The sequence below is a fragment of the Magnolia sinica genome, chromosome 14 (genome assembly GCF_029962835.1).
Source record: "Magnolia sinica isolate HGM2019 chromosome 14, MsV1, whole genome shotgun sequence".
Lineage (NCBI taxonomy): Eukaryota > Viridiplantae > Streptophyta > Magnoliopsida > Magnoliales > Magnoliaceae > Magnolia > Magnolia sinica.
Genome location: NC_080586.1, coordinates 82,273,929 through 82,295,033, shown reverse-complemented (window position 1 = coordinate 82,295,033; position 21,105 = coordinate 82,273,929). Strand labels below are relative to the sequence as shown.

General features: G+C 39.8%; 4 protein-coding genes across 9 annotated transcripts in view; all 4 read left to right on the top strand.

The window, feature by feature from the left end:
* LOC131224750 (mitogen-activated protein kinase kinase kinase YODA-like) overlaps positions 1 to 19,737 on the top strand; it is a 98,156-nt gene extending 78,419 nt beyond the window's left edge. The window contains exon 14 of the mRNA XM_058220082.1: positions 18,669 to 19,737. The gene's annotated coding sequence lies outside the window, so the exon portion shown is untranslated. The remainder of the gene's footprint in view (positions 1 to 18,668) is intronic.
* LOC131224754 (mitogen-activated protein kinase kinase kinase YODA-like) lies at positions 6,628 to 19,737 on the top strand. Of its 6 annotated transcripts, none has more exons than XM_058220096.1 (3): positions 16,529 to 17,169; positions 17,594 to 17,725; positions 19,319 to 19,737. In XM_058220096.1, exons 1-3 carry the CDS (start codon positions 16,979 to 16,981, stop codon positions 19,335 to 19,337), a joined length of 342 nt encoding a protein of 113 aa, XP_058076079.1. In that variant the 5' UTR covers positions 16,529 to 16,978; the 3' UTR covers positions 19,338 to 19,737. The 6 variants fall into 6 exon arrangements, with proteins under 6 accessions (XP_058076077.1, XP_058076073.1, XP_058076079.1 ...); XM_058220095.1 differs by having other exon boundaries at positions 16,529 to 17,208; XM_058220094.1 differs by lacking the exons at positions 17,594 to 17,725; positions 19,319 to 19,737 and adding an exon at positions 6,628 to 6,716 and having other exon boundaries at positions 16,990 to 17,578.
* On the top strand, positions 12,594 to 13,532 carry LOC131225092 (uncharacterized). The gene is made up of 2 exons (XM_058220512.1): positions 12,594 to 12,911; positions 12,996 to 13,532. Exons 1-2 carry the CDS (start codon positions 12,594 to 12,596, stop codon positions 13,530 to 13,532), a joined length of 855 nt encoding a protein of 284 aa, XP_058076495.1.
* Positions 14,517 to 15,039, top strand: LOC131225091 (uncharacterized). The gene is made up of 2 exons (XM_058220511.1): positions 14,517 to 14,646; positions 14,729 to 15,039. The coding sequence occupies exons 1-2, from the start codon at positions 14,517 to 14,519 to the stop codon at positions 15,037 to 15,039; spliced, it is 441 nt and encodes a 146-aa protein (XP_058076494.1).
* Positions 19,738 to 21,105: the final 1,368 nt, after the last annotated feature.

Genomic DNA, 21,105 nt, shown 5'->3' with positions numbered 1-21,105 from the left:
GGTACAGCACATGGACTCATGCTCTCCCGAATAAGACCCTTACGGATCAACTCCTCTACTTGTCCCTGCAGAATCTCGCACTCATTCAGACTCATTCGATAATGGGGACGATTCGGTAAACTGGACCCAGGGACAAAGTCGATATGGTGTTGGATATCCCGCATGGGGGGTAACCCATCGGGAAGGTCATCGGGCCAGATTTCTTTGAATTCATGTAGCAGGGGCCTTAGTATTTCAGGGATGTTGGTAGGCTCGAGTTCTTCCCCTTTTACAATTAATGCATAAGTCTGTCCTGTTTCCTTTGATTCTTCCACGAAGTCCCGTATGGTTAAGAGAAAACGGCCCTCCACTTTAGAAGTTTCAGGTGGTCCCTCTGGATCCATAGGGGCCAATATGGTCTTACGGCCGTCCTCGATGAAGATATATATGTTATCTCACCCTTTATGAGTGGCGTCACGGTCAGATTGCCAGGGTCGACTGAGTAGTATGTGACATGCTTTCATGTCAACCACATCGCATACTACTTCATCCTTATAATGTTTGCTAATTGAAAATGATATGGTGCACCATTTAGTTACCTTTGTTTCGCTAACCTTCTTGATCCAACCGATTGTATATGGAGAGGGATGACGCTCCATTTTCAATTACAATTTTTCCACCATGACTTTGGAGACGATATTTTCGCTCTTCCACTGTCAATGATCACGTTACAAACCTTTCAATTCACAGTACACCTAGTGCAGAAGATGTTATGCCGCTGTGAATGCACTTGTTTTCTTGGTGCATATAATATTCGCCTCACGACGAACGACTCGCCGTGATCTCGCTGAACCCAACCTGAATCATCTACCTCGTCCTCGGTGGTATGCTCCTGTTCTTCAATATCTGGATCTTCATAAGCGTTATCAGCACTACCATCATTGATGGCGAGGTTTGCCACTTTTCGCTGAATAGATGACCCGGTTGGCCACAACGATAGCAGTTGTCGGGCCTTGGCCAAGCATAGGGGTTCGGGATTCTACTTGGACCAGCAGCAGTCGATACGCCCCTTTGGGGTCTAGCTTGCCCACTTCCCTGATCTCGGTTCTCAAACGTAGGAGGTTGAGTGCGTGCTCCTACGGGCTCCTTCCCCTTAGGCTGTGCAGTTCCCTGGGGCAGCCCTGCCACAGGAATCCTTGCAGTAGGATAGGTCCGTGTGTTAGGACGTTCAAGTTGCATTTCTGCCCGAGTAGCCAACTTGATCGCATCATTCATCGTCCAGACGGACTGCATCTGGACCCGATCCTGGATAGCCATACGCAATCCACCGTTGAATCGGGCGACTTGCTGTGATTCAGTCTCGACCAAATCGTTACGCGCCGCCAGGCGGTAAAATTCTTCTGCGTATTCTCTCACCGACCGACTACCCTGTCGACAATTTTGGTATTGTTGGAATAATACCTGATCGTAATCGCTAGGGAGGAATCGGGCACGTAGTAGCTGCTTCATCCGCTGCCAGGTGCGGATTGGTGCTTTCGTCTGCCTGGTTCGCGCGAGTTGCAGTTGTTCCCACCAAGCCGAAGCTCCTCCTTTCAACTTGTAGGCCACAAGCTTGACCTTCTTTACTTCAGGGATGTCCATGTAGTCAAAAAATCGCTCAACTTCAGAAAGCCAATCGAGGAAATCCTCAATGTGTAGTTGGCCATTGAAGCTAGGAATATCAACCCTCATCTTGAATTCTCGATCCGTTCGATCTACTCGATCGCCGCCATGTCTGGGGTGTTGGAAGATTATGTCGTCGATTTCCTCCTCACTGGAGCCCCCTTCCTCAGGAATGACCCTTGGATGCACTGCCGGTACTATCCTGCGATCAGGGCGATTAATTGGGGGTGGAGGATTGCCACCAAGAACACGGAGTTGCCTTAGGTTTTCCGCCAAGAGATCCGCTATGCGGTCGATGGAAGCCTGCAGCCCTTGCATGGCTTGCTGATTCTCTCGTTGCGCTACTTCGAAAGCTGCCGCCGTTAAAGGTAAATTCCCTGGAGCACCGCCCATGGGATTGTTGCCCGACCCGTCGTTAGAAGCCATCAATCCGAGGAGAAACCTCGCTTTGATACCAAACTGACGCAGGGGAGGACGTGAGGTCGAGCACCGTCTTCCTCAAGAGGATAACTATTCCGAATCCACGAAACTTTTCTGGACTCCTCATAGAGACTTCTCGAATCCACGAGGAAAGAAAGCAGAAAATAGAAATAAATTCTAATAAATTCGAAATTGATTGATGAATGATTAAAATCGAGTTTACAACCCTTTAAATAAGGGTATCAAGCAATGGGAAAGAAATCATAATCAAACTACAACTCAAACTCCTAGAATCCGCGACTTACTATAAATAGTAAACTTACTATTTATAGACGGTCGTGATGTCTACTAGTGCGCAAGGTTTTCGGCCAAAAATAGTAAGTGTCCTATTTGGCTTCACCAAACCGTTCCCCTAATTATTCTAAGCTCTTTTCACGTTGGGCGCAACTCCTAAAGCCCAACGGATGAAGAGTTACAATCAAACTAAAACTTACTATTTATAGTAAAAACGAAATTAAAACAGGGAAACGACCGTCAATCAAGGGGTTTTTCGCAATTCCGGGCGGCGCAACCCGGCGTAGCGGGGTTGGTTGGCTAAAGTAGCTCGTTCTACCCCAAAATCATATATTTTACGTCAGCTAACTCCTTCCGGATTGAGAGATACGCCCGATCTAAGGTCCGATGGTCCGGATCACTTCTGTCGTCGACCGGGCCTTTTCTGATCCATCTTGGCCATGAAACTGTCTGCGACCCGCTCTACATCACTCGGCCACTGTTTATTTATTTATTTTTTTGTAAGAGATGGCTCGCTCGTTGGCCAGCCATAGCGGCTGCCCGTTGGTGGTCCGGCTACCCAGGATCGCTGGCCAGCCATGGCCTCTGCCCGCTGGTGGTCCGGCCACCCATGATCATCATCTGTAATCTTCAGATTTGAAGAAATCAGATGAAAACAGTGCCTCAGATGTAGCCCTGAGAAGTTTTCAACAGTGAACGTTCATTCCCCCCTAGCTTACATGAGCATCAGATCAGCCTCCATTTATGTATCATCCCTGAAATGGTACGGAAAAATGAATGGATGTTGTGGATCTAATACATATACCATGATACGTCCCACAAAAGTTCTACATATCAACACCTTCCAGTTTCTCTTCTCTGACCTGGGAATGTGATCCACCAGGGAGGGGATTAGGTTAGGCCTTGGGCTCACCCAAGATGGTGCGGCCCTTGCCATGGTGCCCACCTTAGGTGGAGCCCACCATGATATTTGTGACAAATCCACTCCCTTCATATGTTTTTTGAAAAATTAAAAATTAAATCTGGACCGATCCGAACTGGGCCAAATCCAATCCGACTCAGTTTCCTTGACCGAGTTGAACTCGAATCGGATCATGCAATGTAAAGTTCGGATCGGTCTGGGTCAGGTGACCCGGACTCGGTCCCGGATCGGATCGAATTCGGGTCATGGTATTCAAATTTCGGATCAGATCGGATTGGTCCCAATCCGATCCGACTCAGACCGATGCCCAGCTCTAGCTACTGACAAGTTAAGTAGCGAGACCGCCACTGAAGTGACGTCACCAAGTTCCGTGGGCCCCACCATTATGTATGTTTTGTATCCACGCCATCCATTCATCTGGAGACATCATTTTAGGGTAAAATCCACAGACTGAGTCCTATCCAAAGCTCCAGTGGATCCCACCAAAGAAAACAGTGGGGAGAGTGACACCACCATTAAAAACTTCTAAAGGGCACAAAAGTTTTCGATCAAGCTGATATTTGTGTTTTCCCTTCTTTAATGTCTTTTTTGACTTTTGAACTGGTTGGATTTCAAAAAAACATCATGGTGGGCCTTAGGAAGGTTTCAACGGTGGGTATCAATCTTCCCACTGTGGCAGGGTCCACTAAAGATTTGGATATGCCTCATTCTCTGGGTCATGCCTTCAAATAATATCTCCAAATGAATGGACATTGTGGATACAACACATACATCATAGTGGGGTCCACGGAACTTGGTGACGTCACTTCAGTAGCAAGTCTCGCTGCTTAACTTGTCACTATCTAATCTGCGTCTGTGCGGTAGGAGGAGCGCCGGTGGTGTTGTCCATGAAGAAAAACTGCTTGTTAGGGTGCCGACTAGAATTCTATGTAACACCTGACACCCAATATCTATGGGACCCACCATTATATGTAAAATCCTCTCCATCCATTTTATTATATCCTTATTCCAGATCATAAAAAAGAAATAGAGATTGATTTAATACTCATGTAGGCACACCAAAGGGAATAGTAAGGATGAGATGCCAAGCGCATATATGTGGTTACAAAATCATATTGATCCTGATACATGGTTTTTATGTCGTGCCTGTACCAAGTTTGGTACAGGTGAAGGCAGTACTCAATCCGTGTCACACAATAAAGTGCACATCTAAACCGTTCATAGGCTTATTGAGATGGTAGCGGATTGCTTTGAACAAGAACACATATAAATATCTATATACCCAGAGCCGCAAGTGTACAAATAGATGTCAGTGACAAATTCACTCCACCCAGATACTTTCAAAGACCACAGCAAGATAGAATTTTACAAATATAGAAGATCCAAACTCATGTGGGTTATATCACACTAAACAATGGAGATTGAACGCTTGGTGGTGACAAAAGTTTTGTAATGATATTTGTTTCTGCCGTTTATGACAGTGGTAATAATTTTACCAATGGTTTGGATAACAAATAAATATTATGTTCACCTCCAAATAGGTTTCAAGGGCAGATATTTTTATTCTCATTGTTTTACATGGTATGGCCCACCTGAGTTTTGGATCTGCCTAATTTTTACAACCCTGTCATATTGTGGTAATAGGCATCCGCTCCCTGTCGAGACGGTGCGACATTGTCGGTCTAAGTTTTGGATCTACCTTTTTTTTTTTTTTTTTTTGGCTTTTGTCCTAATGTGAGCTTGAGAAACTAATGGAGAGTGGATGTGATGGGTGTCTTTGTAGGCCCACCTAGCTCAATCACATGAATCCCCTGTAAACCAAGCTCTGTTGGGCCCATCATAATGTTTGTGTCGTGCTCCAAATTTTAAATATAGAGTGGGTGCCCTCAGACCGTGTTTCAAATCGTGACTCATACACAAAGTATACTAACTTCATTCTATTATATAATTATTTAGAATCAAAAGTAATATTCATTTTTATATTCTAACTAGTTCCATTCACAATTATTCCCATAAAATGATTTAAGCACCAATATCCATCCATTCTCAACATTCAATCAACGTAAATTAGTCATTATTCATCAGTCAATACAGTTTACTAATGAATACTTGCTACATACCTAAAACAATTCAATAAAATAAAACCAATCAAATGCTGAAAATCTTATAACTAATACAATCATTCATTATATATAAATCAAATTATTTTAACAAATAAAATTCTAATTAAATAATTAGGAATGGTCTAAATGCAGCCAGTTCCTCTTCTGATAGATACAGTCACGTTGCATGTGTGTCATGCATCAGTTCAGTCACAACTTCTTGTTTTTGCGCTAAATCATCAGTTAATTGCTCATTTATATGATTTTTCCATCAATAAAAATGTTAGTTGTCCAGGCTTAGTGAGAAAATTCAGCATGGTTCATGCTTATTAAAATTAAGATATAATAGAAATAGAGTATGCATAATGATTTAATGCAAATGATGTATGGATGTATCAGATGAGATGATCGTCCATCTGCTTGGGTTAGAGACCATTAACCCACATCCACACGTTGTGCAGGCTTCCACCTTTCGGTAGAGTTGGGCATAACCTGTTTACAACCCTAAGATGTTCAAAATGCATCGCGGTGGGGCCCACACAGCTTGACCTCATGGGACAGACTCGTGAGGCCCAGCGCATAGTACCTTTTCCCTATATATATATATATATATATATATATATATATATATATATATATATATATATATATATATATATAGCAGTGGGACCCATCACCAAGTGGACCACACCACCAAATAGCAGTGGTGACAATGATTCTCACCGTTAAAACATTTGGAGGACCCGTCATAACGTTTACTTTCCATCCACTCTGTTCTTAAGGTCACACATATTTAGATGAAAAGAAAAAATAAATATCACATGATCCAAAAATTTCTTTGACCCCAAAAGGGTTTGGATGGCAGGCTTTCAATCCTTCATTGCTTTATTTTATTTTATTTTTTATTTTTACAGTGTGGTCCACTTAAATTTTGGATCTGTTTTATTTTTCGGTTCAAGCCTCATGACGAGCTCAACAAGTGTACAGGCGGTTCGGATATAACTCATACGGTCATACCTCATGATGGGACCCACAGAATTTGGTGACGTCAACACAGCCACATCGGTGGTGTGTGGTACACCAGCCAATCCGCTTCCAATCCAGGGCCAGAGGGGCAGCTCCAGAATATTTCACAAGGTGGCCCGTTGATGGGAAACAACAAAACCACCGGTAGCTGCTTCCCCCTTTTAACAATCTGCAATTCCGCTCCTTTTTCTCCATCAAATTTCACGTATTCCTGTAAGGGTAGAGAGTCCCACTAGCCCTCGTTCGCTGAAGATGAAGGGAAAGCTCATAGGCAGGGGTACATTCGGGCATGTTTAGGTTGGTTTTAACAGGTGCGTCTCAACCTTGTATCTCATTTAAGGCATTTGATGCATGCAAAATAAATCTCATGTCAGCATTGCAGTGTTATAGAAACTAATTTTGGATACACCGAAAAATAAATAATAAAATAAAATTATCACCAGGCTGAATCATGTATAAAATACGCTGTCCTTAAAGCGTGATTCGCCCCCTTATCAACTGCTGATGGGTTACAGGCGAATTGCTTCCAGGATAAGATAAGCCTTATCTGGATCCAGCGTGCAGCAATCACCATAGGTCCACTATGGAACAATTTTAACGCAGTAGATTTATTCTGGTAGACTTAGACTATAGAGATGACAAAGTATTCTAATATGAAGCTATGGACTGTATTTAATTTGATGGGGAGATGGTGTGTTGAGATGATGAAATCGGACTGGAATGGTCCAGTTTATATAGGCCTCAGGTGTAGACCCGTTGCTATGTGGTATTCAATGGTCTAGAACGTTTGAAAAACGTTTCTGGCTGTTGTCCATTAATCGCAGACGTTTCTAGTAATTAGATCTGTAAATCTGACCGTTGGATCATCCTGGCCTGTCCGTTTTCGGACCGTTGTGGCTTTTAAGGTAGCTATCCATTTAAGAAACGGCTGGACGTTTCGGATTTAAGATCCGACCGTTCTCAGTCACCTATAAAATCCAGGCTCATTTCCAACATTTCAGATCCACACCGCCCTAAGGCTCTGACCAGACCCATCACACCGAGTTCGCGTAAGGTCGCGAGGGAGCGACCACTCTGTGACACGATGCGCACGTGCGAAGTGCAAAGTGCGTCATCTAGCGCCACTACAGCCTCACTGCCCACGCCGGTGCCCGAGCCCGAGTGCGAGCGCGCGCGTGCGTGCTCGCACTGGAATACGTAACCCGTGTTTCATCTCTTCCAAAAAAGCTCCTAGTAAGAATACCCTTCTCAACATCTCATATAAACCACAAAACTTTTCTCTATATTTCCGATGTGAGACAAAGCACACACACCGCACTTTTTAATTTAAAAAATTCAAAAATGTATTTTGGCGGGAAAATCCTGAAATTTTGAAAATTTTGAATTTTCATTTTTTAATTATTTTTTTAAACCACAAAAAAGCAACATGCAGAACAGTGCTACTTGATTGTACTTTGGGCATGTTTTGATATATGGAATCCAAGGGAAAAGAAAGGAAAAATAATAATTATGCAATGATGATTTACATGAGAACTATTGAAAGATAGAATCTAATTTGAGTTCTTGTTTGGATAGTAAGTAGAAATCTCATATTATTCTAACATGATTCACCTAATTTCTTTTGCCAATAATCCAAAATATGGAAAATTGTAATGATTGTTTGGTGGGGTCCGTCATTTTCTTTTCCATCCAATCAACACAAATTGTCACGGACCCTTTTCCTTTTCCATTGTTAGGCATGGAATCCATGGTTTCCAAACATGGCGTTTGGCTGTACAAGCGATTGAGTTGCAAACATCAAGTTTAAGCAAGAGGAATCGAGAAAATATATGGAGGTTTCATAGCATTCACAATAAGGCAAGCAACTCTGAATTTATTTTTTTCCTCCCTTTTTTCACATCCCAATTAATGTTATTGCAATTTGGAATTGGGACACTCAAATTGGCTGGTAAAGGAAATTATAATTCGTTTTTTGTTGCTGTTAAATTACAACTTGGCACTGATAAAAAAAAATAATATTACAATTTGGTTATTACTAATAAATTTTGTTTTTGTACATTCCCAATTTATTAGACTTATAGTGGTTATTCAATTTGATAATGCATCTAGGCATGCCCTAAATGTTTAACCCTGTCAAATACTTTCAATTGCCGGTCATATATATATATATATATAATCTCACCATCAATGTGGAGATTTAGCCGATGTGTGTGGTCTCTTTACCTTTATTTCCTGAAAGCTTGGCTGAGGAGAAGTCATGTGCTCAGTTATGACTGTTATGATTGGATCTGCTCATTTATGGTTTTTCCTATGTAACAGGGGACTTCACTTCTTTAAATTTTGCTGCAGAATGCTTGTCCATTTATGTGCACCCAACAATCCTGTATACAGCTCATATAAATATGATTTTTTTCTTCTTTTTAATTGTTTAACACGTTTCATTTTGGTTTCCTTTTTCATCTATCGACAATTGATCTTTTGGGTTATTATCACGCTATTCTTCACTTGTAATCTTTACATATAAATAAAAATAATATTATTATCCAAATATTTTGCAGTCGAGCTGGGGAGTCTTAATTTTCAATGCCGCCTTAGATTTGGCCCCATATCTGCATCCAAGGCCTAGACAATGTCTGTGTCCATGCTAAATAATTTATCTTCAGAGAAGCCATTTCCAAATTATTCAAGTATTTCCCATGTGGGAGTAGAATAAAGTCAAGAAACCATGTTGTCCTTGAGTGCTATTGCCTATGCTCCTAAAGTTGTTGCTATGTTGTGTATTTCTTTTCTTATTCTGTTGTTTTGGTTTTAGTGAAAGTGGGAAAATATGTGCAATGAAGAAGGTTACACTCTTCTCTTATGATGCCAAGTCAAAAGAAAGTGCAAAGCAATTGATGCGGGTAAGTTCTTTTTCTAACAGAATTATTTGGAACTTGTCATCCGAAGCTTACAGTTCAAGTTGTGTGATATTCTCACCTTTGCAACTTCTTCTACTTTGACTTCTTTATTACTTACATATGCAATTTTTTATTTTCATTTTTTGATAAGTTTTATTATTCTACTCTGCTTGTTCTGATAGGAAATAGCTCTCTTGAGTTGCTCGAGGCATCAAAATATAGTGTAATATTATGGGTCAGACACAGTATGCATAGTTGTGCTGGTTTATGAGAATCACTGAGTTTTTCTTTTGTAGATGGCTGTAGCCTTTTGTATATTTTTGTATTCTCCTTATGATTATTCTTGAATTTTTATAAAATTATTAATTTCTTCTTTAATCTTTTGCTATTTGAATTTTTGCTGCATAGGCTTTGAATAATTCTGGTCATGATGTTAGCATCCTTTTATTACCAATCAAACACAAAGAAGCTTAGTTAGAGTTAGTGATGCATTGATGAAGTGCTTTGCCATTTGAAAATTTTGTTGACAATGCTTTTGAATAATTCTGTTGATGATGTTAGCATGCTTTTATTACCAATCAAACAAAAAAGATGCTTCTGTTAGAGTTAGTGCTTCATTGATGAAGTGCTACTCTGACAGTGGTAAACCAACCCTGTGGCTAATGATTCCTAAAATATTTATTGAAATATTTGTTGGAAATGTAATTTTTTTTTTTCGAATATCCATTTATTCTTTTCTGATAAGTTTCTCTTAGGCATTTGGCTTTTGTAAATGCATAATGTAGATGCTAGAACTTAACACAAAAATTCATGTCTTTTTTGTACTTACATTAACTCAGTTAGTTTTGCTTCTTCCACTAAGTGATTTTTCTTGGCTTCATGGATAAAATCAAGCTGCAAGTTAAGAATTTAATCTCAACATTTCTCTCTGATTTTTTTTTTCTGAATGTCCATTTATATTATAAGACTCCCTTAGGCATTTGAGTTACATAAATGCATAATGTTGATGCTAGCACTCATCACAGAAATCCTTGCACTTTTGGTACTTACATCAATTGGGCTAGATCTCATTCTTCTACTAAGGCCGTGTTTGTTAACGCTGAATTTTTGCACTTAACGCGGAATGTGGAAAATTTTCCGTGTTTAGTGGTGTTTGTTAATGCGTTGTTAACGCGAAAGATGGAAAGCGCTAAGTGGTTTTTCACTAAATTTTTTCAGTGATAGGAGTCTGGCTTAATGGTGAACGCAGAATGCGCTCTGTGATTTTTCATTAAACAAAAATTTTTTGCTTCCAAAAGTACCCCTTTTCAAGTTATTACGGAAAGTTTTTCTTTTCAATTGCTTGCGCAATACAAAATCAACCTTTGACCTGCAGAATTTCTTTATGCCTCACCATGATTTATGTGTTTGATCCACATCGTCCATCAATCTTTTTAGATAATTTAAGGTGTGATCCAATAAAAGAAACAAGTCCAATGATTAATTGGACTATAAGGTGGGGATTGAACGTCCACCGTTAAAAACTTCTTGAGAGCTTGAGAAGTTTCAGATCAAGCTGATCTTTGTGTTTTCACTTCATCCACGTCTACATGACCTAATGAATAGGTTGGATGGTAAAAAAAATCACAGTGGCTCTTAGAAAGGTTTTAATGGTGGATGTCATTATCACGCGTACTACCCCCGCCCGTCCCTAGCTCTGAACGGGCTGTTCTGTGGGCAGGCCCACCGTTATGTATCTGTACATCCAAACCTTCTATCCCTTTTCTCATATTATTTTAAGGCATCAAGGAAAAAATGAGTTAGATCCAACAATCAAATGGACCACATCACAGATGACTCTTGCATTTAATGCAACCGGTGCATTTTAATGCAACCAAAATTATTATTTGGTGTGGTCCACTTGAGCGCTGGATCTGCCTCATTTATGCATCCGTGCCTTAAAATAATCTGAGAAAGGGGATTGACGGTTTGGATGTACATATACATCACGGTGGGCCCGTCCACAGAACTGCCCGTTCGGAGCCAGGGACGGGCGGGGTTAGTACGCAATCCGTGTCCTCCTTAAAAAGGGACGCAGATTTCCCTCAAAAGCCTTACGCAGGAAGTTCCAGCGCATGGAATCTGGGTGGGCCCCACTGAGATGTTTGTGTGAAAGCCACACCGTCCATCCGATTTTACAGATCATTTTAGGTTATGCAGCCAAAAATAAGGTATATTCAAAACTTGAATCGACCACACGAGAGGAAACAGTGGAGATTTAGTGACCACCATTGAAACATTTATATGGCCACGAAGGGGTCTAATTTTTGGTATTTTCACTTCATCCCAGTGAAAATGACCTTTTAAACGGCTTGGATGGAATATAAACATCAAGGTGGCCCCCACCATGCATCCCAACGTGGGAACTTCCTGGGAAAGAAATCCCCGTCCAGCTCGAAGATGGGAACGGACTGGTTACTCCACTGCCACCGGCCAGTGGCTGATGGTCGGTGCTCTGTGGGCCCTACCATGATGTATGTGTTGCATCCATGCCATTCATCTATTTTTTCAGATCATTTCGTGGAATGGGACAAAAAATTAGGTATATCAAAATCTCAAGTGGGCCACATTACAGGAAACAGTGTTGAATAGCGTCGACCATGAAAAAACTTTTGGGGACCATAAAAGCTTTGGATCAAGCTGATCTTTGTTTTTTCCCTTCATCTGGGCCTATATGACCTAATTAAAAGATTGGATGTCAAATAAATAGTACAGTGGGCCTTAGGAGGATTTTAATGATGCTTATCCAATTATTATTATTTTCCTATGGTGTGGTCCACCTGAGATTTATATCCCTCTAATTTTTGGGGTGATGCACTAGAATGATTTGTAAAAATGGATGAACGGAATGGATGAAACATATACATCATGGAGGGGCTAACAGAGCACAAAGTTCCTACGAAAGGCTTTAGCAGGAAATCCGCGTCTGCTCCTCTTCGCATGAAGTTCCTGCATTGGAAGCCTATATGGGGCTCATCGAGCTCAAGTTGTACAAACAGTTTTAAGGAGATCAAAGTTGGCGGGAAATAATCTGGTGTAGTACTAATTCACGTTTATTTTTTTCTAAAATACAACAGGATTATAAATATTTCTCTTCGACAGGTATTACAGTCTCTTTATCTTTCAAAATTGACTTGATTTTCATGAGTTTTTGTCTTTTCTATTTATTTTAATCAAGTAAATTTATTAAAAGATTTTTACTCAATTGTTCTTCGTTAAACAATTCTCAGTTTATAGTAGACTATTGTAGCGATGACTTCAAGGGATAGTGGCAGGGCAAGATGGAGTAATTTGGAGAAAAAAATATTTATTAATTGTTGTCTTGAAGAAGCACATAAGGGTGGTAGGTCAGGTTCAAGCTTGACCAAACAAGCATGGAACAAATTAATAATTGAGTTGAAAAAGCGTACAGGAAAAGAATTTAACCAAAAGCAATTGAAGAATTTATGGGATTATCTGAAAGTACAATATACTGCGTGGATAAAATTGATAAGCATTACGGGACATGGGTACAATGCATTGACGGGCCAATTCGATTGGCTTGAAGAAAGATGGGATGAGTACATAAAGGTAATTATGAAATTTTGTTATATAGTTAAATAAGAATTTGCCTTTCATCAAATTAAGACATGATTTTATGATTTTTTTTTGTAGGCAAATAAGAATGCAGCTCAATTCCGAAATAGACCACTAGCATTTGAGAACGAATTGAGGGCCTTATTTGAAGGTTTTGTTGCAACTGGTGCTGAAGCCTACACAACACATAGCGACAATCTTCCCGAGGAGTATTTTGGGTCGTCATCTCAAATACCTTCAAATACACCTATGAGTGAAAATGAAATCAATTTAGGCAGTCTCGATGTTAACATAAATTCAGCTACTAAAGAATGCCAACAGGCACCGCTTGTCGATTTAGAAGCTCATCAACGCAAACGGCACAAATCAAATAGGAAGAATGATATCCAAAGCAGCGTAGATGCACTCATATATCAGTTGGAAAAGACAGATGCAGAAGGACCCACTATCAAAGAATGTTTAATGAAATTAAACAGCATGTTATCAACAAGAAGACCAGATCCATTATACTTTAAAGCTCTAAAATCGTTTACCCAGAAGAAGGAGAACAGAGAAGTGTGGATGCTTCTAGAAGAAGAAGAGGATATGAAGCTTTGGATAGAGACTTTAGATTAGTGTGTGGTTTATTTTTTCACATTTTTTACATTAGTTTTATTTCTTTTTCTTTAATGTTTTGACATTAGCTTTGCTTATAGACTTTATATTAGTATACTGTTCAGTTTGAATAATTTTAATATTAGTTTAATAGTTTTATTTCTTTCACATGTCTTTAATTCCACTGTAACTCTTGATTTATCGATATGCTGAAGATTATTATATAGAGCATATCGATTTTTATCGATATAAGATATTTAAGAGATTTGTTAATCTTAACTAGTTAATTGTTTAAACATCTAATTGAAGTCTTTACTTTCGATGTTGACAGAATTATGGCATTAACAAATGAACAGAAGAAATTATTGAAGATTGTTATATTAAAGCTGCTATCTAATTATTTAGAGACGTTTACCAACAGAATACAATCAAGTTCTCCTGCATTACCTGGATCATATTTTGTGAAAGAATTGCTAGATGGTCCATCTTCAGTTTGCTACGAATTATTTAGAATGGAGAAAGATACATTCAATATTTTGTGTAACTTGTTTCACATTCGAAGGTGGTTATTTGATAGTAGATATGTATCACTCGAGGAAAAGATTGCCATGTTTATAATGACAATTAGTCATAACCTTCGGAATAGATTGGTAAGAAATCAATTTGTACATTCAACACAAATGGTGCATAAGTACTTTCATAAGGTATTATTTGCTATGCTAAAATTTGCCAAAGAAATGATTGTCACTCCATCATTTGATCAAAATGTCCAAGAAATCAGAACATACAGACATCTTCGGCAAATATTTAAGGTAAAACTTCATATAAAAAAATATAAATATATTTACTTATAATTGAATCATCCTACTTAAGGGTTAACAATTTACCTTTAATGTTTAGGGTGCCGTTGGTGTGTTAGATGGAACCCTCATTCCTGCATGTATCCCGATAGATAAACAAATACCTTACAGATGAAGAGGAAGGGGTGAATGTGCTTAGAACGTTATGGCCATTTGTGACTTTAATATGATTTTTACATATGTCATAGCTGGATGGGAAGGGGTGGCACATGATTCAAGGGTACTTATGGATGCTGTACTTGATCCAACAAAGAAATTTCCGTTGCCCCCTCCTGGTAATATTTAATATACTTTTTCATATAACTTGGTAAAATTATAACTTGAAATTTTGCTAAACTGTCATTTGTTTTTATGTAGATAAATATTATCTTGTTGATGCTGCTTATACTCACACAAGAGGATTTATGGCACCATACCGTAATGTTCGGTATTGGTTGGGTGACTTTCGTAGTGCTGGGCGGCCTACTAGTAAAGAAGAAGTTTTTAATCATATGCATGCAAAGTTACAGAATGTAATCGAAAGGTCTTTTGGCGTGTTGAAGGCGCGTTTTGCAATTTTGAAGCGGATGACACCATATTCCTTCCCGACGCAAAGAGACATAGTTATTGCATGCATGACACTACACAACTACATCAGAAAAGAATCCATCTCCGATCCACTCTTCTAACAATACAATGATGAAAATGTTCTTTCAGAGATGAATATCGAATCAGAGAATGATATGCCTGAAGTGGAAGGAGTATTTGGAAACTTTGAACAAACTATTATGTCCAATATGCGAGAAGAAATTGCCGCCACACTTATACATGCAAATCATTAATTTTTTATCTGTTTTTATGAATAATGATATTTTAATTTTCTATTAAGTACTTTATAGTTTATTTGAATTCAATAGAATAATTTTATTTTCATTTAATAAAAAATAATTTCTTTATAATATAAAGTACTTCAAAACAGGAGATAGATAGGGGTAAATGTGTCAAATTAACATATTTCAGACATTTCAGATGTTTGTTAACAAACAGATTGTTTCAAATTCAGTACTTAATTTTCAGACTTCAGCCATAGTTATCAAACAAGTTTTTTGACTTCAGATTTCAGATTCAGGCTTCAGATTTCAGATTCAGGCTTTAGACTTCAGATTTAACAAACGGGGCCTAAGTGAATTTTCTTGGCTTCATGGATAAAAATCAAGCTGTGAATTCTAGACTTAATCTCCGCATGATGGTGGAGGTACCTTGCAGGGAGATTTCTTCTGGGGTCAAGGGGGGATGGGCCTTTTCCTCAGGATTCTGGATTGTATTCATAAAGAGATTACATTCCTGACCATGGGAACCCCTCAGTCATCGTATCTGACCCTTTGGTGGTCGAGCTTGCCATTAGAGGGGCTTTGCACCCCTTTCTTTGTATTGGGAATTCCCTTACCATCCTTTACTTTTAATGAATCTCATTACCCTTTCACAAGAAGAAGGAAAAAAAAAGGAGAAGAAAAAGAAAAAAGAAAAAAAGAAAAAGAGGGTTTTGCACAGCCCTGTGGGAGTTCTCATGGAAGTTATGTGTTTGCACGAGTTGTTTTCATCATGATTTCTCCATGGAAGGGCATAATTAAAGATCTAAGAGCATTATTTTCCTTTTGTCCAAGCAACTCAATAGCAACAGTGTGTCATGTGACTGCAATGATGCCACCTTTGTACTGAGCAGACTTGTTTCAAACTTGCAGAGAAAGGTCTTGCATGGCATTTAGTTGTTTGTGCTGGTATTTAGTAGATACTGGAAGCTCTACCATCAATATGATTAGGAGACGTATGCACCATAAAGATTCTCATACATGTAGGGTTAAAAAATGTTATTTCGTGGCTTGAATCACAATTCTATACAACTGCACCCTTATGGTAACATGGCATGCATATATGGTGATTAGGACTGTTGATCTGGTTACTGGTATCATGTGGATAGCACATATCCCCAAAGCAATGGGTTTGGACTGTGGTAGCTATTCAATCAGTTGTCTAAAAAAGGAATGGGCGTCTCAAAACAGAGTGACAGTACATATTCACACCAACTGGATTGTCAAGGGTGTCTAAATTTTTTGGGCTATGGCTTATCTGTGATATCAACGGACCCAATCAATGCTCTCTCTCTCTCTCTCTCTCTGAACTCTCTCAGAAACCTCAGAAGTATCTCAGCAGTCCATCACATAGCGCTTCTGGAAGTTTTGATCCATTTATTTGCTAGATTGCTTCTGATTCTAAAGAACCACTTTTGTGGCAATTATAGGAATAAGATGGCTATAGAGAATAAGGAAAAATAAAGGATGGATTGCATTGTCGGATCAGTATGATATTTATATGGTAGCTTGAGAGAATGTGTTCTGGACTTGATGGAAATTCAAAACAATCTATTGGATTGTCTAACTGAACCGTTGCAACTAGGAGCACTATAATTTTTAGTGCTTTGGGAGCACTGGAGCATTTCTTGTTTCTTTAATATCTAAACAGCTAGTTTACCGAGTTCAGTCTTACAAAGCCTCTACAGTCTTCAAGTTGAGTTTTACCTTTGCTGTACATTAAGTTTCCTGAATTGAATATCATTCTAATTCCACGGTTATGGTTTTCAGTGATAGCCGTATGCCGAGGACATGTCCAATATCTCCCATTGGAAGCCCTCTCCTCCTCCCAAGATCTCCTCAGCATATGAATGGAAAGATGTCCTCTTCTTCCATATCCAGTCCTAGAACTACTTCTGGGTTGTTGACGCCTCTCAGCAACGGTGCCGTCCCCTTTCATCACCTCCAGCAGTACGCCTTCTATCATGATGGCTTTGGAAGCACGCTGAGGTCTCTGAACAGCTTGTACCCTAATGGCTCCACCTATCATGACCCAAAGCCCGACTTCTTCCGAGCAATGCAACTGGGTGGCCCTCATGCCTTCCGGGAACTAATTGCCTCTGAAAATGACATCCTTGGAAAGCCATTTGGAAGGCCGGCCCGTGGTGGTGATCCCTGGGAACTGTATGATGAGCAGCCAGTGTTGACTGATCATGTGCCTCAGTAGCACGTGAGGGATCATGCGAAGTCAAACCCTGCACTTGGACCTCATCAGTCCAACGTTGCCAATGCTTGGCTGAGCCAATGGCATCTGATTTGACATGGGCAGATGATCAGAGCATGCCTGTATTGATCATCTTGGATTTTTATTTTTTATTTTTGGATTCTGGCACAGTTGGTTTATCATCATAACAGCAGCAAAGATAAGGGATCCAATTGGAAGCGTGTGGAGAATAAGATTGTTGGAAGCAATGGAGGCACACGGTTCTCATCTGAGGCTGAGGAGGGCATTCACGTCCTCCTTATGGTAAGCTTGCTATTTCTTTCATTGCTCATTTCCCTATAGACCATGTCAATGACTAGAATTGGTAGTCAATCAAAGGGACCAGAGTCGTCTACAACACCTGTTTTATACAGCATGTAAAACACCCAAGCTTTTTGGGACCAACCATGGTGTATATGTGAAGTCCTTGCTGAGCATTAGGTTAGGGCGCTTATTTTCACCACAAACACTCTGCCTAAAACTCCTAAGTTCATGCAAAGTGGCCCTCATGAGTTTTGGATCAGATTGGTTTTTGTATATTCACATTGTCCTTGTGATTTACTCCTGATGAATGTGTTTTGATGAAAGATAAACACCATGGTGGCACCACATAGACCTATGGTTGGCATCTCCTCTTCTGATAGTTTGGCCCACCTGGGTTGTGTATCTGGCTGATTTTTGGCCTGAGGCCTGGCATCATGGAGTGTTCCTGATGGATGACATCATGGTGAGCCAGAGGACTTAAGATTGTTGCACGCACTGTATAAAACAGGTGTTGTTGAGGATTCTATTCCAATCAAAAGCGGGGAAAGATATATGCTGGTCGAGAACAGCAATCCATGTCAGATGGGGCCAAGGCCGAACTTCAGAATGATGGAATGATTCTTTTCCCTGATTGATGGACACTTGTTTGTTGGGTTTTCACCATTTGCCAATGTTCATTTTAACCATCCTTTGATGGCCGTGAATCAGACAGGACGATAAGTTCAGCCTTACTTTTATACTGTGCTACATCCATTTTAGGAACTACAAAGTGTACTGTGGTACACATGTTATGTTTATGGTGGCTTTGTGCATGCTTATGTATTGTTGCGCTATGCCAGCATTCGAACAACAGACCTCAAGATTACTGATAAACTTTTCCATTTCTGCGTGAGTTGAGTCAGATTGTGAATATTTTCCACCATTTTTTTCTGTTTGGTTTCAGCATTGCATTGTTTTGAATGGTACTTGTGTTGGTATCTGCATTTAGGAAGTTGGTCAGGTCATGACCGACAATTGGAATTGGTCAAGAGGTGGGCCCATCATGGATCGGCTGTGACTAAAAAGCTTGCACTGTTCGAATGATCATAACAGCTCAATCAGAGGACTTTCCCCTGCTGGATGGCCATCTGTTTTTAACTTCTGTTTGTCCATTGGAAAAGTTGTCAAAATAGGCTGAATTTTAGCTGGTTGCCGATGGTGGTGCATTTCTCGACTGCTTCCTATACCGTACACATGCCCCAAGATTGCAAGGGTGCAATTTTGTGTTCTTCCTGAGCATTGTGACGAAAGAACCACTCCCAAGTTTCATAACTTTGCATCTGCCGTCTGCTATCCTAGTAATGATTTGGGGTCGGTCCGTGGCAATCTCTAAAGAATTTGGGATTTTCATCTGAATCCAAGCTTTGATGAGTGTCCTACTCCACCCCATTGACTGATTTATGATGTGGCATTAGTTGAAGTTGGACTCCATGGAGTTGAAAGACGACTTGCATTTTACTGTTATGTTTGTAGCTTTAGTTTCATCGGGAGCTTTTAATCATCCTCCGACACAGCAACTGATGTTGGTATTTTTGAAATTATGATATTCTGCAGGAGGGATAGCTTCCAATGATGTGTATCAGGATCAGATTCAGCAGTTCCTAACAGCAATGAAGTTTCAACACCATTGGGAAAGAACTGTATATTGTTATATTCATCAATCATCACAGAGGAAAATGAAAAAAAAAGGAAAAAAGAAAAGAAAAAAGAGAGTCTTAAATAGGGAATTTGGAGTACCCTTTTTTTTTTTGGGCTATGGCCACTGTACAGATGCTGGGGAATTGCATTTAAGGGTCCAGATTTCGCACTGCGGGGATATTTCTAAGGTGGGCTGGTTGAGGCTGCTGCGTTCGGCCTAGGTTTTAGCTGCTGTTACTGGCTGTTCTTCTACCTAATATGTTGTCGTATGCAACATCAATCACATCTGCATCAATTTGAAGAAAAATCCAATTACAGTTTCTTTTTCTTCCTCATCTTCACCACCTCTTCTGCTAATTTATTCATTTGATTGAGAATAAAACCGGTTGTTTCAGCTTTCTATATTATCCTCATTTTTATTTAATTTTTATGTTTGTTTCAGAATGCTCCTGTGCTCCTAGTTGCATCGGTTTACTTGGGCAGTCTGATCGATTGATCTGAACTTTCCATCTAGGCCAGAACACATTCCAATGCAAAAATCTCATTGATCATATGATCAAATCTGTAATTGGTTTGATCATATGATCCTAGCAAATAGATGCATCAAGTTGGTTACTAGACCCATTTTTCGTGTGAATGGTCTTTGACTATCCATACTGAAGCTACTGATCAAATTGTTATATTTGTTGAATAAGTGTGATGCTTGCATTGTAAACCATGAAATGTGCAGTGGACCTAATGAGCAGTCTGGATCTGTCGAAGGGTCCTTAAACCAGGACCACTTGTACTTAGGCTTGTTTGGCTTCAATTGTGTTTGATTAGCCACTTTATTTTTTAAAAAAATAATAATAATTTGTGGCACACATAAAATTGAAGATCTTTTGTTGAAGGGTTTGTTAATTGCACATGGGTGCACCACCATACATCACACGGCCATCGTGGTGTGTAGGTCTGAGATCAATAGTTCAAATCTTTTGAAGGATGCACCCCCTGAGGGGAAACCCGCCACCACACGGTAATATGGTAAGGTGGCAACGTACGCTATCATAACTAAAAGGTTTTTAGTCTCTCCTGGGTCGATCCAAATAAAGACTCAATCCATTTGATACCCCAACCCAACCCACCCTACCAAGTACCGACTCACCCTCAAGCCATGTCAATGGACCCCTGACACTGCCAGTTTCTGCTAAAATCAAGACCGAACGAGTCAGGGGTCTTGATCAGGCCCTTACAGTCATAAGGTGATGGACACATGTATAGGTGGGTTTCGTTACAGATTATTTGACAATCAAGTCAGTCCACTAAACAAGTGCCAAAGTGGGCCCATCATGAAATGTTATCTGGCTCAAAATTCAAGCCAAATGCAGGTGTGCAGGACCACTTAAAGCAATGGGTGGCCAACAATCTCACACACCAGGTGTGACTCCACCGGATGAGTGGATTGACAAAGAGATCTTCAGGATGATTCTCATCATTTTAGCCGTGGAAAAGGTGGGCCCTGTCATGAAATATAGTTTGGTGCAGTATTCAACTGAATTCAGATATGCAACTCTACAAATAATAGTTCAACTTGCCAAACGTTGGGAAGCGTCGCATAGATTGGCTTTGCCCAAAAAATTAAGCCAACGGAATTTTTAGGTGGGTCACTTCCGTACATTGAATATGGACCGTCACTCATTAGGTGGTTTCTTAAATTGAATATA